Source organism: Alligator sinensis, unplaced genomic scaffold (genome assembly GCF_000455745.1).
Source record: "Alligator sinensis unplaced genomic scaffold, ASM45574v1 scaffold340_1, whole genome shotgun sequence".
Taxonomy (NCBI): Eukaryota; Metazoa; Chordata; order Crocodylia; family Alligatoridae; genus Alligator; species Alligator sinensis.
The window spans coordinates 2665909-2686770 of record NW_005842004.1 but is presented as its reverse complement, the minus strand read 5'-3'; the positions used below and the strand labels follow the sequence as shown (position 1 = coordinate 2686770).

The following is a 20862-nucleotide window of genomic DNA, read 5'->3' as shown; positions in this document are numbered from 1 at the left end:
ATGTTGTGGGAGACCATATCAAAAGCCTTGCTAAAAATCAAGGTATATGACATCCACGGGTCTCTGTTTGTTTGTTTGGCCTGATTTTCTTAAATTTCTTGAAAGGATAATATACAACCAGGAAGCAAAGAGTATAAGTTCCACATAAATAGGGGTTATAGTGTTTTTACCCTCTAGAAATAAATAGAATGTATGATTGTTTAGCTATACTATTACTCCTCCATGGGTGAAATCTGAGATATTTTAATTATATATAACTGATTTCTCCAAATGCTCCAGGCCTTTTGTGTTGTTGGTTATACCCGTGTTGATCTAAGGACATAGACAGAGAAGGTTCTTTGGGTAAATGTGATATCTTTTATTAGACCAACTAAATAGTTGTAAAAATTGTTCTTTGCAAGCTTTTGGACACAAACACCCTTCTTCAGGCAGACTCTCCCTATGCCTGAAGAAGGGTGTTTATGCCCAAAAGCTTGCAAAGAACAATTTTTCCAACTATGTAGTTGGTCTAATGAAACTTATCACATTTACCAAAGAAACTTGCCAGGCCTTTTGAGCATTTTTGTACTAAAGACCATATTCCTTAGGAATTCTATAATTTTCATTACCAGCAAAAATTTGAAAAAAAGAAAAGAGACATTATTTTCAGTGAAATCAGAAGGTTGAGACTATGTTTATGCTCTAGAAATCACAACACGAGTCATTTGCTATTATTCCTTAGTTGTTTTTGAACAGATGCTGTAGTCTGCTTTAGAATCTATAGGAGACAAAAACTATTGGGTTATAAATTTAAGAAAAGAGGTGGAGAATTAAAGAATTGGACAGAAAGTGAATGTAGCAAAAATAGCAGCATAGCTTCATACAACTTGTTTATGAAGTACCTAATATCTCTACATATCTGTGATACAGTGTCCAGGCTCTTTTCTCAGTCATGCGACACCAAATGCGTTTTACAAGGGAGAAGAGCATCAACAGCTGGGTGAAGCAGCAGAGCTACCCTGCTGGCTCAAGCTGGTGTGTATCATTCGCTCTCATTCAATAGAGGAAAAAGGAGAAAACAGAGTGAGGCAAGATTCTCCCAGCTCTAAGAAACAGCCAACGTGGGGTGTTGGGAGCCATTTCTGGGTAGATGAAGCATGATCCTGTTTGAAGCATTGTCCATTTCAAGGCTTTGTGGTTTAATTCATTGGTGAGTCTGAATAAAAAGCTCCACAGAAAATAAGAGGAGCTGTGTAAAAAAAAAAAAAAAGGTGTACACAGTGACTGCTAAACAGCTTTGTTTATATCTTACAGTGGGGCTTACTAGCAGGGTTGGGATGTTGTTTATTATCAATTTAAAATAGCAAAATCTGAGATGGCATAGCCTGCTTCACATCTAGAAGACTAGAAACTAAAGACATTTTAGCAATTACATCAGAGATTAGGAATAAGATGGCTAGATGACAATGATGTAACTGTGGGGCAACCATACTAGTTGATAACCTGGGGGAGGGAACACACAAAAAAGTGGCTGGTACTGGCAGCTGCATTTTTATAGATTTTCATAATTTCCATATATTTTTAGGGTTGGAAAGGACCTCAGTAGATCATAGAGTCTGACCCCCTGCCCTGGGCAGGAAAGAGCGCTGGGTCAGACAACCCCTCAGAAGACCCCAGGCAGGTGTTTGTCTAGTCTTGTCTTAAAGACCTCTAAGGTAGGGCAGAGCACCACGTCACTTGGAAGCCCATTCCAGCTTCTGGTAACCCTTACCATGAATAAGTTCTTCCTGATGTCTAGTCTAAAAGAATTAGCAAACCAGAAGTTGCTGCTTCCAGTTTGCCCTAGGCTTCCATGCATCCCAACACTGCTGCTGGATGAAGAACATATATGATAGTGTAAGAGTAATGACAGATGCAAGAATTTTTTAGGGAAATATCTTTATTGGACCAACTATGTAGCCAGGATAACAAACTAGACAAGCTTTCAAATGTGAGCCATTCTTTCTACAACCATGCAGGAGAACATATGTGAAAAAATCATACCTGCTCATAAATTATCTACAAAATTATTTTGAACCAAATTATTTGCAGAGTTGCACTGATATTGCTTACATCAAGTAAGATGTGTCTGTTTTCATCAACTGAAAACCTAGCCTTTGATTTTTAGAAATTGGTTTGTTATTTGACAAGCATTTATCAAAGGCCTGCATCTCAAAGAAAAATAAATCAGTCTATAAAGAATTTGAGGTATAATTTAAGAACTGTCTTTAGGTGAAGATTTTTTTTAATACTGGAGTACAGATAAACCTTTCACCTGCTCTTTATACACAAGACTTTGTCATTTTTGTCACTGTGGAACATAACACTTTTCTTTTCAATACAGACAAAACTCCCTCTGAATCCAAAATATTCTCCACCTACATATTCTTTAAAAACAATACTTTCTGGCAACAAGGTTTTAGGTCATGAGGATATCTTAATAGCTATATATGTTTTTGATTTATATAATTAGTTTTGGAAGTCGAATTGTTTATTTCATGGTGAAATATAATTGAAGGAGGATATGTTTTTGTAGAATTCTTTATTTTAGTTAGATTCATGGCTTAACATAATATTTTATTTTTTCTTCTAAAAACTGTTTCATAAGAATAAATATAAATGAAACATTCTACAGTTCTGTATGAGAACACAGAAAGGTATATTAAACATTTTGCTCTCTTTAACTCATAAATTTAAGATATCTAGAAAGGTAAATGAACATATTTAATTTATATTTGCTGAGTTAGGGTGTCCTTTGTGCCTAGAACACTAATAACAACAAGAACCAAAAGTCTATAATGGAAAAGGAGGAATAAAAAGAAAATAAATTTCCCAGGTTTCTTGAGAAATTCAAGACATATTCCATCAAGAGAAAGGCTTATACCTGAAATGATTTTCACTAAGTGCCAGTTCATAGCACACTGTTAATATGTAGTCAATAATAACCTAAAAAAGGAATTATGCAAAATACTGCAGCTTTCAAACAGAATGGAAATGCTAGGTTGCTTCTGAACTGGCTTAGTTTCTATTATTCTTGTATAGAGAGGCGTGATTCCGAGGATCTTGTTACTCTAGGCAAAGCGATCACAATGCTTTGCACACAGCCTGCTGAAATAAACAAGAATACTCAGGACTGTTCAGAACAACAATTCAAAATAATGGATGGCTCTGAGAACTGAAAGGCAAAACAAAGCAAACCAAACACTATAAAAGTTATCTCAAATCTGTGAAGCAGACAGTAAGTAATGGAGGCATATAAGCTATTCTTAAGCCTGTTCTCTAGTACAAAGCTACCAAACCAGGATGGAAAATCTAATCCAATCAGTTCTGGGATAGAAATTATACAAGTAAAGATACTGAAAATATCAAAAAAATATTTTTGTCAAAGAAAGGTAAACCTTCAATTTAAAGACATACCTATATAAAAAGGCAATCCAAATATACTGTACATAAAAGAATTTTTCACTGACCAACATATTGAATAAGGGGCTTTGGAAATGAAGTTATTTTACCTTGTCCTTGTGCATCTATTCAACAGCTGTAAGTTAATATACTGTAAAACACTCATTGTTTAACACTGATAATTAATTGCATGTTAAATCAGGCATTGTAAACATGACATTATATATTTCAACTAGATTACCTAGAAAATTATTGTACAAGGAGTTGAATGGTCAGTTGCTATGGAATCTCATGCTCAGGAAAGCATAGATTTGCAGATTTAAAAAACCATCTTAGAGTGGAAAAGTAGTAAGTCTGACTCTGAGGGGAACCTTGGCTGAGAGGGAAGTCTGTTTTGGACAGGCAGTGCTAACAGAACCTGACTTGTGTAGAGGTCAAGCCAGTTAAACAGACACTTGGAACATCTACATGGGCTATTGATGTACAGCAATAAACTTTGGCTCATATTATGCTGGATTTTATTGCTCTTGGGTGCCAAGCTTGAACATACGCCTGGGACCACAGCACATTGAGCTGGGTCAGAGCAGTCCTGACTGGCAGGGGGCTCAAGGGGTCAGCCTGCCAGTTCAGGGCTGCTCCAACCCAACTCAATGTGCTGCAAGGGGCTGGCTGGGGCACAAGGGTATTCCAGTGCAGGGCTAGCTGACAGGCAGCACTGGAGCTCAATCTGGGATGCTTCATGCAGCATGTGCCCCAGACCTCCTGTGCCATATGCAGCACTGGGCCCAGCTTGGATGCCATGAGCAGTGAATGTCCTATACCAGCCCTGCATGCCATGTGCACAGTGAGCCCCAGGGCTGGTGCAGGCCATGCAGGGCTGGATTGGTCATCTATGCTGCCCATGGCACAGGAGGCCTGCACAGGGCATGTGCTGCATTCACCAACTGCTGGACCAGTCTTGCATGCTAGGTCCTGCAGCACAGCCTGATCTAGACCAGCCCAGGAGCCAGGATTTGGAGCTGATCCTGTGGGGTGCTGCATTTAGGCCAAGTACAGGACTAACACACTGTGCTGAGCATGGCGAGTGTGATGCTGGGCCCAGCCCATGACTGCATGCAGTACAGGGACCCAGGGCCAGTGTATGAGGTCTATCCAGAGACTGAAGGGCTGGATCATATGGCTCTGTGGACTGGATCTGGCCAGTGGGCTGTACATTTGATCTAAAATAAAACACATCTTAAGTGGAGTGTGTAAAAAGGTCCTACTTCAGCATTAGACAGTGAAAGGAGCAGAAGTGTTGTTAGGCCATCCTACCTACTTTGACATGAGGAGCTCTGAAGGTACATGGGGATGCAAAATGGTGCCATCTCCTGGCTTGTTTCAGGGATGAAGGAACCCCAATGGGGGAGGGAGAGAATGTAACATGCCATCTCTATTTCTTATTAATCTTCAATTAAATCAATTTCTGAGTCATTTAGAAGTCAATTAGATGTGTCAATTAGTAATGTGTATGAAGCAAAGAATACTAACACATGATTTGAAGAATTAGATTACCTAGAAGATTATTGTACAAGGAGCTGAATGGTCAGTTGCTATGAAATCTCGCCACAGAGAACCCAGTGTTTAATTTTTTTTCTTTTTAAATAAACGAATAAAATCCCTACAATTTAGGGAAAACTTTAAATTCCTGGATTCTCTGTCTAATCCAGCCAGGGTCAGGAAATGGAAAAAATAGTGAATACCATTTAACGGTGTGTAGAACTGTGCATTGCACCTGGTCAGTGTTTATACAGCTTGCTTTAAGCTGCATGAGAATGTAGACTGGGAGCAGACAACATAGGTGTTCACTGCCCCTAGGAGCCATGCAGGAAAACCAGTGCAAGTAACTCAGAGTGGTGAGAGGGGTGGGTGGAGTTGGAGGAAAGGGGGTTTGGTGGGTATGTGAAGGCTTAGCGGGATGGGGGGGGGAGAGGGTGGAGGGCTAAAAATAGCTCAGTCTGGATCAGGGGTGTAGGAATAGCAGAGCCCTGGGGGCTGGGGTGAGCAGCTGGGCTTTCCCAGCCCCAGGTCTCCACACTGAGCATGTAGAGGTGTTTGGTAGATTGAGTTACCCTGCTCCTGATATAAATTAGTTCATCACCTCAGGTGTACTAACTTAGATTGGGTCTGCCATTTTGGGGGCAATTTACATCTCACTGAATGCCTTCATAGATGGGCATTTAGATCTACCTAACCCTCATAATGATTAGATTCTTTACAATGAAAAGAAAACAAAATGCAAACCTATTACTTCTTTTTTAGGGCTGTTTGTAATTTCTGTTATGCTAGTGCTTGTTGTTGTTATAAAAAAAAAAAATGTTCTTTCATATACATTGAAATGCGTGCAGCTAAAAATACTGTATGTGGCTTTTTATTTTGTCAAATTAATGTTCCCCAAATTTGCTTTAATATACTTGTGTGAGCATATCTTACTCATATATTGTATGACAAAGATGTTAGAAGTTAGCCATTAAGATTAATATTTGCTTGAGGCTGGATCTAGATAATAAGATGGGAACTAAATTGTTAAAAAATTAGGTTTATCTAGCTTTGTTTTCTTAAAAGGAAAATGGAAGTTTGAAAGTGCTAAAAATGGAAGTCCACAACTCTTATGGGAGCTCCGTAGTTTATTCTGCTCTCCTTACTTAACATCACTGTAAAATCAGGAGCAACTTAATTTGAGCCAATAGTTGCATTAGGTAAAAAAAAATCCTGATTAATTTTAAGTGCACAAGCAGATTCATTCAGTGAGAACATGTTTAATACCATCATCAATCACAATGGTTCTCCCAATGGTTTTATGGTTCATTTGACACATGGATCTTCTATTGACTGTGGGTTTCAGCTTGTGATGTCATGATCATACACTTAATTTGTAATTCCATACCAGGAATGTGATTAGTCACCAAGGTAGATTTTGGACTCTTAATAGTAAAAAAAACCTGTTTTTCATACTATGTTAAAAGGTTAATATATTTACATGCATCAAAGCACATTTTCTTACACTAATCTGAGCTGTATTGAACACCTTAAGTATTTATCGATTGGGAGCAAACAGTACTTAAAATTTCCTGGGACTGGACCCTAAATTAGGGCAAGAATTAAATACAACTTGTTTAAGGAGTGTTGTGAAGCTGTACTGTCTTGGGGGAATTCTGGCAGACATTCAGTTTTAGGAAAGTAGAAGGCCTCTTGCCACTGAGGCAGCATATTCATTTGTATGCGAGCTTCCCTATGCATGGCCAGCTATAATTTTTTTTGTGGCTAGTGTTTCAGGGTGGGGTCATGGTCTCAGCATCACCCATATCCCTTCTAAGGTGCTGTGCTAAAGCTTGTTTAATAAGCTTTAGTTAAAATGCCCCCATGGCCATTTTTAAATGCAGGGACAGTGAATACACGAGATACTGAAGGACGCTGGAGCATTATGGTTAGAACTCTCCAGCAGACTCGATTAATCGAGTCTAATCAGGACGCATTGCAGCATGTGTTAAAAGTGGTCTGGGAAATTAAGGGCTAATTGCTGCTTTCAATAAAGTTACTGTCAAAATCCTTCTTAACCTCAGCTGGACCAGGATGAGGCAGAATGCACATGGGCAAGGCAAGATTTATTAGAGCCCATTTATTTGCACCTACAATATTTATGGCCTTCTTTTCAGCCTTTAGATACACAGTGAATTCATAAATTGCGATTAGTTGTGGTATCATGGTCGCCAATTCAGTGCTAAAGAAACAACACAACAGCATAGCAAGTACATAGTAACCCGCTGCGAAAGTGCCCTTTGTGAAAGCCACAGAATATGCTCTGTCATTTGTATTCATCACTTGTCCTTCATTGAGCCAATTTGTGAGCTTTTAATTGTCAGCAAATTTAGATTAATGGCATACATGGATCGAGTGATGTATTGTGCTATAAAGAACTCTAGATCTAGAGTTGAAAGTGGATTTGCTTACTGGAACAAATGCCCTTCCAGCTACCTCTGGGTAGGTGACCAGTCTACTTTTCCCTCACAGCACATTCAGAAGCTTTGGAAACATCATTTTTCAAAATACTAACAAAAGCTGATGCACACAAAATTCTTGAGTGTTATAAAATGGAAGTTTTCATACACTGTGTCTTCAGAAAACTGAGCGAGGACAGAGGTAGCAGGGGAGCAGCAACAGTGGAGAGAGGGAGAAACAAAAAGCATACAAGACTTTTACGTGCCCTGTTGGGGCCTGAGTAGCTCATACATTTACACTGGTGTAATTTACATCTCTTTTGTTCACTGATATAAATTACACCTGCATCCAGACTACATCCCAAGATAGCAGACGATAGGCAGCTGTTGTTGTCTCCTGCCACTACGTGAAGCAGAACAAATTGGCTATCCTCAGTTAGTTTGCAGCTGTAAGTCACATACCCTAGTGAAATTTACACTGATTAGTTTTGCTCTTGATTGTTTCAGGAGTAATTCTACAGTGGATAGAGTGAATTAAGCCTAAATTAGTTTAGGGGTCTAAACCTTTCTTTTCTAGACAAAACACAAGAAGTTTCTGTTTTCTAAACTATTATTTTTGTTGCTCTTTTCTGCACCTTCTCCAGTCTAGTCCATCTACAGCTGTCTTAAAACCATAATGAATTCAGTGGTCGAACAGAACCCACCAAACAGAAAGGAATAACGGCCTCCCATGTCTTATGTATTACTCTTCTGTTAATACAGCCCAGAATTATATTTGCTTTTAAAAAAATTATAACATTTGACACATTTACTTATGAAACACTACACCCCACTGATTGCTTTCTACAGAAAAGCCGCCTAATCAAATTATTTTCATTTTGTATTTCTGCATTTGATTTCCCCTTCCCAAATTGAGTGCATTTTTATTGAAATTCATCCTATTGATTTTGGACCATTTTTCAAGGTTGCCAGAGGAATGCCAGATGTCCCAGGGAGAAACATTACAGGAAGATTCTGGAGACTCATGAGGAATTGGGACATCAATGATTGGGGGTGGGAGAGGGAGGCTTGGAAGTATTATAAGGGATGTTTGTACGGTCACCAGGGCTTTTGGATTTTTTTGCCCAGGCTTTGGAGGTGTCCAGGTCCCCAGCAGTCAGGGCTGGTAGAATCAGCAGAAAGGCTGATCTCTAAAAACTGTGGCAGAACTCTCAGGAAGGGTAGGTGGTAGCCAGCTGAATGGGTAAGAAACTTTACCTGTCTTTTTGTTATGAGCCTTGCAGGGATAAGGAGTAATCCCATGGCAAACCATTCTTCGGGGCAGGCAGCAGGACAGTGGGGAGAAATTTGGGGCTCTGGTGATATGCCATGGATGGGTTTTTGTTGCAATGCTTTTGAGAATAACACATAGGACAGTATCTAAAGCCAGGATTATCAAATTGATAACCCACTTGTTTCCTTTTTTCCATTAGACCAGGTAAGTGATCAAAGGAGGAAAATGAGATTGGCCTGACATGATTTGTTCTCATGAAATCCATGTCTGATTTTTTTCCCTTTTAATCATCTCATACTTCAAGTGCTTACAAATTGATCATCTAGGCTAGGGACACAAGTTACACATAAACTGGTTTAAGTCATAAGAAACTGGTTTAAACCTGTAGCAGAACAGAAGTTCAGCGCACATAAACCAGTTTCAAAATGGCGGAAACTGGTTTAAGATAAACTGGTTAAAAGTAGCATCAGGTTTAACTGATTTGGGTCAAACTGGCTTATGAAACTTCTGTCCCAGACCCCTTCCTGATTTAAATTAAATCACAGTCCCCCAGCATCCCAGCATACTTTCCAGCCCTGGACTAGGCTGTCCTGTCTACTCCAGCAGAGAAGAGTTGGGGCAGGGGAGGCAGGGACTGCCCCCAACAGGCAAACCCTGGCTGGGGTCTGGAGCCAGGGAGGGGAGTTAACCCCTTGCTTCCCCAAGTACAGAGCTGCCCTGGAAGAGGAAGTGATGAGCAACTCTTCAGAATACTCCTGACATGATTCTGGACTGCAAATCCCAGAGACCTCAGGGACACCAGGAAGAGGAAGGTAACACACAGCCCATGCTGGCTATGTGCCAGAGAGCCATGATCTAGTGCCCCCTGGAGCCTGGCTTGAGCTACTGCAGGCATGTGGCTGGATTTCCTGAATCAAAAGTGAATGTGTGTCCAGTTGTTTCTCAGTTTAATCTCTGCAGTTTAGGCTAACCTGCAGACTGAATCAATTCAGCCTCAGGCTTTCTGACTGTCTGTACTTAGCCCTAGTCATTTATCTTTCCAGGAATCAAAGTTCAGCTGAATAGTTTTCTGTACTCTCCTTTCCCCCTATTAGTGATAGATGCCAGGGGTAGAAACAGGTGTCACCAAATCAAAGTGGATTGGCTTTGGCAGGACATGCCCTGCCAGAGATGATCTGCTTTATTGAGCAATACACACATCACCCATTGTCCTGCAGCAGGCAGGGGCAAGTTTTGACATGCAACTAAGGGTAGGGACATTTATTTGCTTGGCATCTGTGCCACCATAAAAAAATATTATGGTGGCACAAATACACTATCAGGCAAGGTCTGTTTCTACCCTATGTTTTCTTTTCCCCAGTCCTGATGGGATTTCCCATCTTTCACAAAATCTCAAAGATAATGGTTATCTGATCCTTAAGAGCTCTTAATGCAGCCATAGTGGTTTGAAGGCCATTATCTTTATTCTCCCAAATTTTCTCCTTTGTTTTCCTAAAATAGTGTACTCCATTTATTTTCTTATTATATTCACCCAAATTATTCTCTACCATCATATTTTCAACAAGCTTTTCCTCATTAGTTAGGGAAAACCTGAAATAGGCTATCCCTTAGTATTTTCCCCCACTTTCTGAAACAATAAATTCTTCCTGGAAAATTTCAAAAGCAAAATGAACAGTGTGTCTTGCTATATTGCTATGCCATTAAGTATCCAAGCAATTAAATTATCTTAAACTACCAAATTCTGTTCCATTAGTTGCTCAAAAAACCTCATATACTTCCTCTCTTTGGTTATCTGTGTATAGTAGACCCCTACTATGAGATTACCATTGATATTTTCCTCTTTAATCTTTACTCAGAGATATTCAACATGCCTGTCTCCTTGCGTCTCATCTCTTCCTGAACTTCAGAGTAAGCAATATGAGAAGTCACCGCGATTCGATTCAAAACATGAATCTTATCAGTGGTGGCTACTAGATAAATGTATAAAAGCCAGTCTGCCTTGTGCATTTAGCTACACAGTTTCTTCAGATTAGCTTATTTTTGAAACAGTGACTCATAAATGTAACAACTCCATGGTTGCTCAGAAGTACAGTCATCTCTATAAACCATCATTTCAGAAATTGCAGATGTCAGCCATGATTAACTTTAGGACCTTGTTTCCCAAAAATACAGGTCTCCACCACTTGAACTAAAGAAGAATTCATATTTATGATACTTAGCACTTAAGTTCAGGTCCACAAATGGATTTAGGTAGCACACTGTTCAGCATTGCAGTGTCCAGGCCTGGACATGTTATACATTTCCACCTGTGTATATTGTTTTTACACTTGTAAAAAAATGTAGCACACATGCAACAACCTCTACACTGAGGTGCCTTACTAGAATCTGATGTAGAGATATACCAGTTTAATTTACACCAGTGTAGGTGTTGTATAGGTGTTGTGTGGCTGCACTGACTGCAAGTTAGCCATGTGTTCAATACAAAAGGCTATTAAGATCTCCATGCCACCTAGTGGTAAGTCACTTTCACAGCACCTACTGCACTACTGCAGCACATACCTTGAAGTGACTGGTAGTCTGCATGTTTGAGATTGTGCTGTAACTTATATAGTGTACAAAGCAGATGTTAATTATACCAGTCTTCATGTGTCATATCTCCAGACCTCAATTTTAGGTACCTAATCTCTGTAGCAGAATCCATAGTTCTGATCTGGGTATTGAGACTCCCTTTGCAATGTATGGGGACAATTAGGTACCAGAAAATGGGATCCAGAGATAAGTCCAAGCTCAGCATGCTAAAGTACACTGAATGGGGAACCACCTATATTCACTCAGGGGAAATGCAGTGGATATGAAGATATGACTTAAACTTGTCTCAAATAGCCTTATTTGGTGGCACTAGTAAGTACCTCCCTCTACATGGGATTCTTATCCCTTATCCCTCTCCTGAAGGCTAAGCCACTTTAAGCAGAAGTGGTATAGGGAGGCAATCCTTTGTTTAAAAACACAGCCAGATTGAGCGGAGGTAGAATCGCTAATCTTTGCTACAATGGTTCAGAGAACAGAGCATTCAACCAGGATGTGAGCAGCCTATGTTCAAGTCTCTTTTCTTCTTGAGGGAATTAAGACCTACTTTGCCCAAACCCAATGAGGGTGTTCTAGACAAAAGGCTATAGGGCATGCTGAAGTGGAAGCACTCTCCACTTCTGTTAAAGATGTTTCACTTGTATATACTTTGAACCTGAGTGTGGAAGCAAGAGCATCAATCTTGATGCCTAGGGGAGAACTGGGCTGCTGTATTGAAGCTTGGAAGATAGGGGTTTGAAATCCCTCAGGCAGAGGAGAGAACTGGATCTGGCTCTCCTGCATCCTGGGAGAGTGTTATAACCTCTGGACATAAAAGGAGACATTAGTAACTGTAGTTGTTTTAAAGAAAGGATAGTTTCTGCTGTCATTTAAGTATGGAGCGTGACTAGCTCTTTAGACCATATAGACAGAGAAAAATCCAATCTTTGGATCTTGATTAGACTTAGGCAGGAGACAGGAAACCAACAGGTCACTGCCTATCAAACTGAGATTGTTCTGTTGAGCAACTCCAGTTGCCTGAGGAGCTTTACCATCAAAATCTAACATGGCATTTTCATAGTTTCATAGTTGGTAGGGTCGGAAGGGACTTGAGCAGATCATCAAGTTCGACCCCCTGCCATGGGCAGGAAAGAATACTGGGGTCAAATGACCCCAGCAAGGTGTCTATCTAGCCTCCTTTTGAAGACCTCCAGGGTAGAAGCGAGCACCACTTCCCTTGGAAGTTGGTTCCAGATCCTAGCCGCCCTGACTGTGAAGTAGTGCCTCCTGATATCTAGCCTGAATCTACTTTCAGTCAACTTATGGCTGTTATTCCTTGTTACTCCCAGTAAAGCTCAGGGGAACAGGGACTCTCCCATAGCCTGCTGGTCTCCCTTGGCCAGTTTATAGATGGCCACCAGATCCCCTCTCAACCTTCTCTTGTGGAGGCTGAACAGGTTCAGGTCCCTCAGCCTCTCCTTGTAGGGCCTGCCCTGCTGACCCCTGATCATGAGGGTGGCCCTCCTCTGGACCCTCTCAATGTTGTCCACATCCCTCTTGAAGTGCGGTGCCCAGAACTGGATGCAGTACTCCAACTGCAGCCTGACCAGTGTTGCATAGAGGGGGAGGATCACCACCTTGGACCTGCTGATGTGGATGCACCTGTGGACCTGCTGATGTGATGCATCTGTGGATGCATGACAAGGTTTCATGGTTTCATAGTAGCTAGGGTCAGGAGGGATGTGAACAGATCATATAGCCTGACCCCCTGCCACAGGCAGGAATGAATGCTGGGTTCACAAGACCCCAGACAGGTGATCATCTAACCTCTTTTTTAATTTACCCAAGGTAGGGGCGAGGACCACTTCCCTAGGAAGTTGGTTCTAGATTCTGGGCACCCTAACTGTAAAATATTGCCTCCTGATCTCTAACCTAAACCTATTCTTCCATCAGCTTATTACCATTGTTCCTTGTCACCCCAGGTGGTGCTGGGGAGGATAGGGCTCTTTCAATTTGCTGATGATCTCCCCTGCTGAGTTTGTAGGCAGCCACCAGGTCCCTTCTCAGCCTCCTCTTGCCAAGGCTGAACAAGTTCTGGTCCCTCAGTCTCTCCTCATAAGGCCTGTCCTGCTGCTCTCTCACCAAATGGGTGGTCCTCCTCTGAACTCTCTCCAGGCTGGACACATCCTTTTTAAAGTGCGGTGCCCAGTACTGGACACAGTACTCCAATTGCAGCCTGACTAATGTCACATAGAGGGGGAGTATCACCTCTCTGGACCAGCTTGAGATGCACCTTTGGATGCATGACAAGGTATGGCTGGCCTTGCTGGCTGCGGTCTGGCATTGGCAGCTCAGGTTCATCTTGGAGTCAATAATAACTGCAAGATCCCGTTCCACCTCTGTGCTTTCAAGAGGGGAACTCCCCAGCCTGTATGTATGCTGTGGATTCCTTCTCTCAAGGTGCAGAACCCTGCATTTATCTACGTTGAACCCCATCCTATTCTCATCTGCCCACTTCTGTAGTCTGTCTAAATCTAGTTGCTACCTCTCTCTCCCTTCAAGTGTGCCCACCTCACCCCACAGGTGCAATTAGCCTTCCTGACTGCCTCCCCACATTGGCAGCCCATGTTTATCTTGGGGTCTATAACGACTCCAAGATCCTTTTCTGCCTCTGTGCTGATGAGAGGGGAGTCCCCCAGGCTGTAGGTATGCTGCTGGTTCTTTCTCCCTAGGTGCAGTACCCTGTACTTGTCAGTATTGAATCTCATCTTATTCTCATCTGCTCACCCCTGCAACCTGTCGAAATTGAATTGTAGCCTCTCTCTCCCTTCTAGAAGTGCTTCCACTTCTCCTCACATCTTAGTGTCATCTGCGAATTTGAACAAGGTGCTTTTCACCCCCTCGTCCAAGTTGCTGATGAAAATGTTGAACAGTGTGGGTCCGAGGACTGAGCCCTGGGGGATCCCACTGCCAACATCCATCCAGGTCGAAAATGACCCGTCCACCACCACTCTCTGGGTGCGGCCCTCCAGCCAATTGGCAACCCATCTGACTGTGTAGGCATCAATACCATAATCTCCTAATTTTTTAATAAGAATTTTAAGCAACTCCAGGTTAAGATGGCAGGTCAGCAGGGGTTTTGATGATTGCAGTTTTGGAATCTTGGATGTAAATCTCACCTAAGTGTGCATTTTGGGTGGGCCTTAACTAAATCATATTGTTTATTGTCAGAACACCATGAAAGCCAACCCACACAATAATTCATACTATATTAATATATTGAAATATATAACTATTTGAAGTTAAAACACCATCTAAACTTTTTAAAATGGCTATTCATTTTGGTAATTTTTGGAGATACAATCTAAAACATGCCAAATTGGCTTGGTATTCAGAGGAAGTTATGCAGCATATTCTAGCAGTAATCCCCTCAAACTGTCTTCATACTGTGTATCCAGAATCACTAGTTTGTTTTGTAAGTCTGTATCCATGGTTTTTTTTAAATTTTAAGTATATAATTTTATGATATCATTAGTCGTCTAAATAATATCCCAAGTTATTTAAAGACTTTCATCTGCACCAAAAAAGATGCTATCAAATCAATATTTTATAAGTAGATAACTTTAAGGATCAGATTTAAACGTATAAGAAGAATGTAATCTAGAACAACAGCTCAAATTCCAGACTGCAGAAACTGAGACCTTGCCTTTATGAGCAATGACAGTGTTAAATGCTTTTAAAAATAGCTTTGCAATGTTTCACTACGATTTCAGTATATAATATTCTCTTAAAAGTTTAAAGGCAAAATATTTTTCCAGATTTGTCCCTCTTCCAGCAGGCAAATAAAGGGTATATGATGTGAATATTATTAAAAATTATTAGATGATATTGTTAGTTTTTTTCCTTGGTATCAGGAGGGCTAAGATTTCAGTCATTGTTTTGTTTATTTCTATGTCTATGCATTAATTATCAATAATGTGAGAGGCATTTGAATACACCAGGGGGAAAAAGTCCTGCAGTTGTTTCTTATGCCACACTGAAAAAGGACAATTATCTGAATACATTTTTCCAAGTGTGTAATTCAAGAATTTTGCTTTCTCTGCCTGCTTCTTACATTGTGTCAATTAAATGCTCAATAAAGCTATCAGATAAACAGCATTAACTATCAAAATCAAAGGCATTACTGTAGTTTTGGAGTGAATCACTCCAAATTACTTGCAAATATAAAAGCAAACAGCACAACTTCTTCTCTTCTTCCCTAAAACTTTTGGCACCCACAAATCTCTCTCATCTCTGGTCAAAAACCCTCTTGTGTAACATGGGGACAGTTACTCCAGGGAAAATACTTATTGCACTTAACTCTTCTAGGCTATATATTCCCATCTCTTTGAACATATTCTTGCAAAGAACATAGGACCTTAAGGCTACTGTAATTTGTTTTCAATAAAAATGAAGCTGTTCTCAGCTATTGTAATAAATTCCAGCCTACCTGTAGAGAGCTGAAAGTGGTCGCTTGTTTCCAGGTTTTGGTCTGTAGGGTTTTGGTTCTCCTGCCATGTTGATATCTGAAACAAACATTGGGTGCACATAAGCCAAAGCTTAGTAGTTAAGAGTGTGTTTGTGCATATATTAGAGGCTGTGAAAATAAATAATAGATAGTAGAATAAGAAAGTATATACACAATTATGATCTAGATTTTACTACATTAAAATTATGTTACAAAACTTGTTACAGTGCATGGTGTTTTCAGCAAAGCACCAAAGAAGACATATGGAATGTATACAATGGACTGTCACCATTTAAATTTGGGCTAATAATTATTTTCCATTATAAAATCAAAGCCTGAACAGACACAGGGACAGACTGGGGTTTAAAGATACTTCAGCCTGATGGAGGAAAGTGGGAAGTCTTATGCTTCTGTGGAAACCCCTGCTGATTCAACCAGACTTCATCCATGAGAGCTAAAGAATTGAAGACTGAACCAGTAACTCCACCAAAGTTTGGGGAGAGCAGCATGAGCCAACCATTATAGGCAGACCATCTCCTTCTACACATTTAAATATGGTGATGGGTATGGGTCTCCTACCTTCTCATGCTTCTTTTAAGGTAATAAACTTCACTAGTGGTGCTAATCTGAACTGTATTTTACAATCAGAGAACAGAGTAATTCTGGTTGGCCTCCATGGACTCACTATCTAGGCCAGGAGTCAGCAGCCTCCGGCATGTGTGCCGAGCATGGCACACAAGGCCATTTTGCTCAGCACACCACCACCAGCCCCAATTCTGGGTAGCTGCCACCAACCATGGAGCCTCGAGGCGGCGGCTCCCAGCCACAGAGCACAGGCTGCTCCCAGCAGGATGCTGGGAGGCTGCAAGCCCTGCTGCAAGCAGACCAGGCTCCTTGGGCTGGCTGCAGCTGGGAGGCTGCAAACAGCTGCTCCGGGCTCCAACATGTCGGCACTCTGGCATCTTCAAAGTAGACATTGTATTTTTTTCAGCACTCCAGCCAAAAAATGTTGCCTATCCCTGATCTAGGCAATGACTGTCATTATCTCTGCCTTCCTCCAAAAGGATTAAATGATCTAAAAATATTCACTTCTTTCCTCAAATAGAACCCTTTAGGGAAAAAAAAAAACAACACACAGATTTATAGTTTTAGTTTTTAAATGTATTATATTCATTTTAATATTTGTAGTTGATAAAAATGCATTGTACTTTCTATACATCATTTTTAAAATCATAAATAGATTCTTTCTTGCACGTACTATGCACTTCACAGCAATACTAGCCCATTTTCTTATCTCATGAGTACACATCTGCCCTAAAATATAATAACATCTGACATACAAGTACTTTATTACACATCCCAGATTTATAGACTACTTCTTTTCCTGTGCCAAAACTCTTCCACAAAAACAAGACCAAATAATAAGAATGTGAACATAAGACCACTTTTAGTTTGAGTGATAGTCACTGATAAAGAAAAGTAAAATCACAGCCAATTCTTTTGAGAATGCCATGACTCAAATGATTATAAACATAATTACAAAAAATAACTGAAAAGTTACAGAGAAACATTGCAATTTCATGCACATAACCTTTGAACTCTGTTTTAAGGAAAAAGTCAGTTTGAACCAGCTGAGAGAGAGAGAGAGAGAGAGAGAGAGAGAGAGTTCTGTTTTGTGTTTTTTGGAGGAAAGTAAATGCTACAGCAGCAGATCTGTGGAAGCCATGTAGAGAAGTAATACTTTCACCTCAGGAAAGTCCATGACATCCTGATCAATACCATGACTCATGCTCTTCTCATTCCCTGTATAAGGCAGGGAAAATGTCAATGAAGTCAGTGGAGTAACAACAGCCTGAGAAAGAGAAGCAAGCCAACAATCTGAAGAATAAACTACAAACCAAGATGTATGTCACTTACCCATCTAAGGCATCCAAGTCACCCAACAGTGTTTTACTTCACTTTGCATAATGATTTAAATTGTATCTACATGCCTTTATATGGCTATATTTTCACTCTTCGCAGCTAAAATTGTCCTCGAGTGTCTAAGTCTACTTCTACTCCATTGCAACTTAACTTCACCAAGGATGCACAGCGTTGTAGTTGACCAAAAACCACAACTGGCAACTGCTATGGTACCCAATTTCTGCTCAGTAATCGTGTTTAAAGTTTTGCTCACAACAGGGGAATCTTACCTAAGTACAGACAATCAAAAAGACTGAGGCTGAATCAATTCAATCTTTGCTGGTTAGTCTAAAATAGAGAGATTAAACTAACAAGTGAACACACATTTACTTTTGATTCAGGAAACGCAGCCACATGTATGCAGTGGCTCAGTCTGGAAGCCAGGGGACACTAAACCATGGCTCTCTAGCACATAGCCAACATGGGCTGTGTGTTCATTTCCTCCTCTAGCTACCTCTGAGGTCTCTGGGATTTACAGTCCAGAATCATGGCAGCAGGACTCGGCAGGGTTGCTCATCACTTCCTTGTCCTGCTTTCAAGTGCCTCTGGGATTTATAGTCCACAGTCACAGCCAAGTTTATCAGGACAGGGCAGTTCTATACTCAGGGGAAAGGGGGTTTAACACCCCTCCCTGGCCCCAGCCCCCAGCCCCCAGCCGGGGCTTGCCTGGTGAGGGCAGTCCCTGCCTCCCTCCCAGCCCTTCTCTACTGGAGCAGACAGCCCAGCCCAGCCCAAAGCATGCTGGGGGACTGTGATCTAACTTGAACCAGGAAGGGGTTCAGACTTGAACCAGGAAAGGACAGACCTTGAATAAACCAGTTTGACCCAAATCAGTTAAGTCTGATACTGCATTGAATGAGGATTATCTTAAACCAGTTTCAGTCATTTTGAAACTAGCTTTTCTGCACTGAACTTTTGTTTTGTTACAGGTTTGAACCAGTTTCTGATTACTTAAACCAGTTTCTGTGTAACTTCTGCTCTTAGCCTTTGGCCACATACAGACATTCAAGGCATTTGTACACATGCCTGCACCGCAGCACCAGGTGCTTTGAAAAGCACCTGGTGCTGCGATGCTTGCAGTTGTATAAATGGTGAAATGTGTCAGCACTGAGAAAATGGCAGTGGCACACCTTTGAACTAAAACACGTAGAAGGTGCTTTATTTCAAAGTGCACTGTTGCCATTTTCTGTACTCTGACGTGCATTTCACCGCTTATACAACTGCATGCGATGCAGCGCAGTGCACGTCTGCTCGTGTGCAGACCAGATTCAATTAATCAAGCCTGCTCTGAAGTGGCAGATCTTCAGCGTGTCAAGGGACCAAAAAGTATGTGTTTAAACGCCTTCAGTTTCTTATGGGAGAGTCAGTACTCTTCCAGGAGAAACCATGAATTTACAGATTTTTAGGATTTCTCTCTCAAAGCAAAAATAACTACTACAGGAGAAAAATACCCCAGGAACAACCAAGGTTAAATTACTCCCAAAAGAATTTCTTCTAGGAGAGCAAATGTCCGGAAATGTTCTCTTCTGAGTGAAGCCACAGTACATTTCTCCTGCACCCCAGGACACTTTGTTCCTCTCCCACCCAGGAGACGGTGTGTCACTTGGGCTGGACACTACTGCTCCAGCCCAGCAGGGAGCATAACATATCCCTTCACAATCCCCACATTGTGCAGAAGGGAGAAACAGGCTGACCCTGAGTAGTCTGAATCAGCCAGTACGGGCTGCCCTGTACACTGCTGCCATATTCAGACAGACTGCGGGAGCCTGCAGAGCATGTTGAGATATGCATACAGGGAGCCCCTGGTTGCACACCATCAGCAATGCAAGATTTCTTTAATTTTAAGCAATTCTTTTATTAAACATAAAAAATATCCTTCATCCATGGTTTTTTTGTTAAATTAGATATCCTTCCAGTATTTAAAATGGTATAAAAGCGTATACAAGACAATACAATACACAAACAGTATAATTTTCACCAATGTCAGCCTATCAACTTAAAACTTCAAACCTGTGCAGGAAGTGATTGAGGAATATTAATATCTGTTCTAGGGTTCCATTTTGTTCTTGAAAATAGTGTATTCTAATTGGAATAGATATTTTATCCCATGACCTTTACTATAATTATATCCTTCCATGCTATTTTAGTATGGCAGCTTTAAGGCCATTGACTTTGCTGACTTTCACTGTGTTTTCCTAAAATTAGTTCAGGTTCTGGGGAGAAGATGGCATATTTATAATCCACTTTTGAGAAATATCTGAGATTGTAGCATTAATCTCCATATATTTCTCATGTCTATCATCTACTTTTCTTTGTTTTTTTCCAGAAATTTGACCCAGGTCACTATTCTTAGACATTTGAACATTAAAGGATTTTCAGACCTTGTTCTTGTCGTCTGGGGACAGATCAATGTTATCTTGATGTTTATTCCTTGTGGCTTTAGCTGTAGAGCTACATTTGTAAAATTGAACAAGTTTATCCAGCGCAGAAGACTTCTGCTCTAATCAAATCCTGTCAGAAAATGTTCTAAGAAAAACAGCAATAAAGCAGCTCAGATTCAGATACCATCAAGCTCAAATAAATTCTTGAACTCACTATCAGAAAAACCAAAAACTGAACTGGACTACATAAAGAGTAGTAGTCATAACTGCTCTTTAACACAGGAATATGAAATATAAAAGACACTTCCATGGAATGTTGAATCTGGTAGAATAGCTGGGCACTTCCCTGACCACCTCACTATGACTTGAGATTGATGATGGACTGAAATTTGAAAAAAATTTGGGGCAACTTTTTCAGTTCTGTATACTTCGAGTTTCATTTTTGAGTAAGTTTAGAAAGAATTTGTCACTATTTCATGAGAAAGATGATTTTAGGCTATTTTTAGCCCAACTGGAAACCTTGCAAGACAATTTATTCTTGTGGTCCATTCTTCACTCGTTTCATAAGGAGACATTTACATTCATTAGGTCAAAACTTTGCATCAAATAAATTTGTTGTCAAATGATGTGGAGAGTTACCTTCTGCTAACAATTCCACCCACGGAAATGCAAAAAGGCATCACTTTTTATGCTGCAAAATTAGCTGCTGCACTTGTATTTGAATATGAAACAGACAATTTGACAAGAGACACGGTGATGCATGTTGCTTCTCTTCAG

The 20862-nt window shown here is 40.6% G+C and overlaps 1 protein-coding gene across 2 annotated transcripts in view; it reads right to left on the bottom strand.

The window, feature by feature from the left end:
- The window catches only part of RALYL (RALY RNA binding protein like), a 369506-nt gene that overhangs the window by 114579 nt on the left and 234065 nt on the right, over positions 1 to 20862 (bottom strand). For both annotated transcript variants that reach the window (XM_025201808.1, XM_025201807.1), the window contains exon 2: positions 15725 to 15800. In XM_025201808.1, the coding sequence (XP_025057593.1) occupies positions 15725 to 15800 (76 nt within the window). The remainder of the gene's footprint in view (positions 1 to 15724; positions 15801 to 20862) is intronic.